General features: G+C 37.3%; 1 protein-coding gene across 5 annotated transcripts; it reads right to left on the reverse strand.

Annotated features, from left to right (window-relative positions):
• Nucleotides 1-4,340, reverse strand: LOC129291764 (protein REVEILLE 3-like). 5 transcript variants are annotated; one of them, XM_054929289.1, is made up of 9 exons: nt 4,246-4,327; nt 3,933-4,143; nt 2,942-2,999; nt 2,593-2,716; nt 2,326-2,502; nt 2,075-2,203; nt 966-1,075; nt 765-824; nt 1-537 (listed from the first exon to the last, which is right to left on the reverse strand). In XM_054929289.1, the coding sequence occupies exons 2-9, from the start codon at nt 4,115-4,117 to the stop codon at nt 430-432; spliced, it is 951 nt and encodes a 316-aa protein (XP_054785264.1). In that variant the 5' UTR covers nt 4,118-4,143; nt 4,246-4,327; the 3' UTR covers nt 1-429. The 5 variants fall into 5 exon arrangements, with proteins under 5 accessions (XP_054785264.1, XP_054785265.1, XP_054785263.1 ...); XM_054929290.1 differs by having other exon boundaries at nt 4,212-4,326; XM_054929288.1 differs by having other exon boundaries at nt 1-534; nt 3,933-4,340.
• Between the last annotated feature and the right edge of the window lie 817 nt (nt 4,341-5,157).

Consider the following 5,157-nt stretch of genomic DNA (forward strand, 5'->3'; position numbering starts at 1 on the left):
TAGGGTATAAGATCACTGTCTTATTAGCTCATATTTCATATAAAACACAAAAGCACAGCACAAAAAAGCTCACCCAACAGACTATACAGTATAGCCTCCAACAGTGGCCATAACATCAGAGGACAGCCATGTTCATCACCTATTCACAACGACCTCCACACAACACAACTCAAAACTTCTTCCTACCACAAACGAACTCACTTCAACTTTATATGCAACGTTTTTACACACACACACACACACACACACACACACACAAACACTAAGTGCAAGCATCTAAAATCTACATCTGTTGTCAGCAAAAACCGGTTTGCTGTTCCCTTTTTGCGAATAATCCCTCAACCCATTAGGAAGAGGGAACGCCAATGCACTTTGAGGAAAAAAATCTCAAATCTCTGGTCAGGAGAAACCACACTGGCGATGCATCCTCTAAGCAGACAGAACAGTACTTTCAGATTTGTTGGACATGGGATTGCTGCGAAGACTACCAGTCTTCAACTTCCCGACATCCACATCATACAACGAAAGCAACTTCTGCTGCATAATTTTATGTAAGTTTGTAAGAAATGGAATCGCTTAGTCGACTAGGATGCATTATTTTGTGAGGCAAGTATAAACTGGCAGTAATAGAATTAATATATATATATATATATATATAAGTAATTGAGACGCCCAAATAAGTCCTGAGACACGAATCTCACTATTAGCATCAATCTATAACCATGTATAATTATTCCATGAAATATATTGGGAATGAAACTTACATGGTCCTTAAACTTAGGACTCGTTAAATTGATGGTGAGGTTTCTCATCAACAGCAATACCTGCAGAAAAGCACCATGTCAATTCATCTGACAGCCGATCATATATTCAAATCATGTTCAAACATAGCCTGATAATATATAAATCTTGGACCCTCGCTCTCTTAATAAAAGAAAAAAGAAGAGTGGCATGAAAGTACTTACTATTTCCACATTTATTGGGTCCATCTTTTTCAGTCTCTGCAGATGATCCGTTGCATTTGGATCAAACACACTACCGATGAACTTATAGATTCGTGCAAAATCTGGCATTACTGCATTAGGCAGATGATACAAAGATTGTGAGTCTACTTACAAAACATATCATGAACCAAAGCATGCTAATACCTAGCACACCATAGCATTATGGACCTAATGCTATAAAGCAACATACTTCTAAGGTAGAAGCAAAATATTCAAGGCACAAGCATAAAACCCTAAAAATGTCTCTGGTTAGGATTAGATTATTGCAGGGAAAAAATCAGAAAAACTAAAGTCCGATAATTCTGGTTTGACTCATTTGGACAAGCTAAATAGGCTAAGCTTGTAAGATCAAAAGCAGATCAAGATATGCTTGTATCAACTTGTCTAAATGAGTCACACTAGAGAAATGAGTTGAGATAAAGCAACTGTTCTTGACTCTGTTCATTCTACCCTTACCATTCTCGACATGCCATTCATGAATAAACAAGCCCGTTATAATACTCAAGATATTTCATTTAACTAATGAAATGAATTGGGATAAAGCAACCAGTGAATGCAGCTTTATTTACAGTCCTACAATTTGACATGAGGGTTTATAAAGCTTTATATGTTCCAGTATTAAAGGTTTATAAGCTAAGTAAGTGTTATTAAATTATAAAATAACATTTTTCTTGCAAATCTACGTGCAACCCATGAGTACAAAAAATGCATCTCATTCTTTTCCAACAGAATTTTCATATTCCAAGCTTTGGCCATGGAGTAGAGTATCGGTGGACTTAGATATAAGAAAAACCTCCCAATATTCTATGCGCCACAACAGCAGCAGGGTAAATGAAAAATATCAATAAATTAATATGGTTAAATGGAAATATAAACCTCAAATTCTCAAAGTTTATCATATAATCTAATTGTCAAAATTCTGATAACCCAATTACGCCAAGTTCAATCCAAAGCACTGCATTCTTCAAAGTTTGTCAGAAGATCTAACTGTCAAATTTGCGACTTCGTGTTAGTGCCATTATGCCAAATTCAAGCCCAAGAATACGCAATTGGAGACAAAGTAGCCTCACCAGTTACTGGCTTGCCTTGGTCTGCTTGATCTATACTTCTATTATCGGGCCAAACACCAGGAGTGCTCTCATTACTACTGCTATAGCAACAATTACGAGGAACAGCTTGTCCAGCCAATCCCATATCATCTAACAAGCAATTTACTCAGTTAAAAGGAACACGGGTATCTGATGTTTCTCAGAGTACTAGGAAACAATAAAAAGTTGATGTTTTCAATAAAAAGAAATATTAAGGACAAATAAATCAAAACCTTTAGCCACTTGTGGCATGCTGACAGGCGGCATAGCATTGCAGTTCAAAGATGACAAAGGCACATTGGTAACTGGTGTTCCGAGCACGGATGATGAATCTGGTCTATAAATGCATGCAGGCTCAGCAAAAGCAGATGATGATTGCATTGGTCCGATACCTTGAGATGCCAATGCAGCTAATAAATAGCAAAAGAAAAACCAAGAGTTATTCAAAAACTGGTGCATTAGTCTAAAAATAGACATGTGAATTATGTTACTATGCTAACCATTTTTAGGGGCCTTTTGTGGATAAGGATGAGCAGCTTTTCTCTTTGGTCGGGGAGGAGGCACATGTTCACTAGTGCCATTCTTCTGAACTTTTAGAAAATACTTCTGCGCATGACTTCTTATCTGCCAACAGTAAAATGGAGCAAATATTGAATTCCGATGTTCTTCCAAAGATCTGTGGCCCAAAAACAGGATGACTTCTTTCAAAGATAAAGGAGGAGTACCTAGAGGAAGATGTAACAAATACTAAAATGACCACATTGTAATGAGAAAAAACCCAGAAAGGTAATATGTATATATATATATATATATTCAAAAGTTCTACAGAAACCAGAAGTGTCTAATTACCTGGATAACAGTTTTTGACCCAACAAATGCTTCAATCTTCTTCCAATCACGATCAAATCTGATGCCAATCAAAAGAAACGAACATACATAATCAATCAAACAAAATAAAGAAGAAGGTATCCTACAATCATTTGCCCAAGAGGCAGAAGTTTAGTGCAACTGATAAAAAAGGGGGTAATTTTTGACTCTGGAAGACAATGCTTAAGGGAGACACTGAACAGACTAACTGATGTCAATGACTCTACATTGGCTCATAACTATATATGTCCCAACTCCCAAACAGTAATTCCTCAACTCGATCTAAATTGAATGCTTCTTTTGACTTTCCCGTTGTTTCAGTTACTTTGAATTTCTCATAACTATGGGAATGCTCACGTGTACTCTTGCGACGATCTTAAGCCAATACTGGAAGTTAAATCCTTCATTATTCAACCAGCCTGAGTTCCCCTAAACCAAAAATGAAACTAATCTTACACTTCTTTGAGCATAATAAGAAACAGAGATATAGAGAGAGGCATCTACTTCTCCAGAAGTATAATTCTTGTACCCTCAGGTCAATAACAAATCTAGGTTCGAAGCTCCAGAATATGAAGGATAATCACAATACCCAAACCGCACAACAGAGAAAAATAAGGGGAAAACAAGTAAAAGATTTTGACAACTTCTACTTAAAAATGAACAAAAAAAATATCGCATTTAACCGTTGAGAAGACTCGAGCAATCCCAATACTCGAAATTCAGAGTTATTAGAACAGGATTTTTTTTAAAAAAAAAGCTAACATAGAACTTAACCCATGAGACTACACCGACTTATTGTCTCGGTGTCTCGCTAATTTGAATCCATTTTAGAAGGTTCTAAAACTTTGAAGGACAAAACTATCAAATTCCTCTAAGTCATACCAAGAGAAAAACAAATACAAAAAGAACAAGAAGGAAAATTTCAACAGCAAAAACAGATGAACCAAGAAAAGAAGAACAAAAAAGAACTTACAATTGGAGAGCTTCGAGAAATTTGTCGTGCTCCTGCTCGGACCAGTTCTCTCTGGACTTAGTAATAGTATACGGTTTTCGGATCTTCTTATTCGGATCATCCGCATACGGCGGCGTATAGGCAACGGCCGAAGTCGCCGTCGGGGGCGGCACAGGGCGATTGAGACCGGGAAGGCCCGTATTCATGGGATCGAAGAAGTAAAAACCTTGAGCTGGATTTGGGTTCACGGACACCATAAGACTATAAATTGAGTAAAAACAAAGAGAGAAAGACACGAACCAACACTTTTTGCGTCTGTATCTTTGCCAACAACCTCGGTTCGTGTTTTTTCGTTGCCACTTTCTGCTTCGGCCAGTGCTTTGTCGAGTGTGAGCAGAGTAATTCCTGGAACAAATTTTCACTTCAAATCCACATACCAAAACCGACCTTCCATTTCGTATATATACAGAATCTAAGGTGAAAGGACGGCAATGCCCTCCAAGCATAATTTGGCGTGCACGTGGGACTTTTTTTCTGGGTTCCTCTTTTGTTGTAACTTTAGATCATATTTGGTATGAAAAGAATGAGAGAGTAGGACTGAAATTGAGATTAATTAATCCTAAATTTTTGTATTTGGTACATGAAAATAAAGATTTTAATTCCAATCCTAATCTCACTTTGGTGGTATTATTCAATACTACCTTTCCTTGACATTGCAAAATCAATCTTGACATTAATTTTCATGTAGACAAAAATGCCCTTACCTTTGCCTCTAGCACACTTCATCTTCTTTTAGATCCAACATCGTCAGTGATAGTTTAGCGACATCATTGGTGACAGTTTAGCAGCATCTTCTTCTGTTATTGGTTCGAGAGTGTCCAAATCCTTCGCCTTCATCTTCAAACCCAGTTCAGTGTTATCATCAATGTCAATTCAAAACTCTAGATTTCATCATTGTCTTTCTTAGTTTGAGAGAGTCCGGATCAGAGAACAAGTCGTCACACGAGGTTTGCTGCTACGTTTGCTCCCAAATCGCTCATCTTTGTCATCAATTCAAGAGATTCCAAATTTGGTTCTAAGTCATTGGACAATCTCCATCACTACTGTTTGCTTTCAGATCCTTCTTCTTCTTCTTCTTCAATTCAAGCGATATAAACTCTTGAATGATAGAATGAAAATCATAGTCAGAGAAGATAGGAGGAAGGTTGAGTTCGAACTGAAGATGGGAATTGAGTGAGGAGATGAC

The sequence above is a fragment of the Prosopis cineraria genome, unplaced genomic scaffold, assembly GCF_029017545.1.
Source record: "Prosopis cineraria cultivar Desert tree isolate PC_DT_omini unplaced genomic scaffold, ASM2901754v1 PC13, whole genome shotgun sequence".
NCBI lineage: Eukaryota > Viridiplantae > Streptophyta > Magnoliopsida > Fabales > Fabaceae > Prosopis > Prosopis cineraria.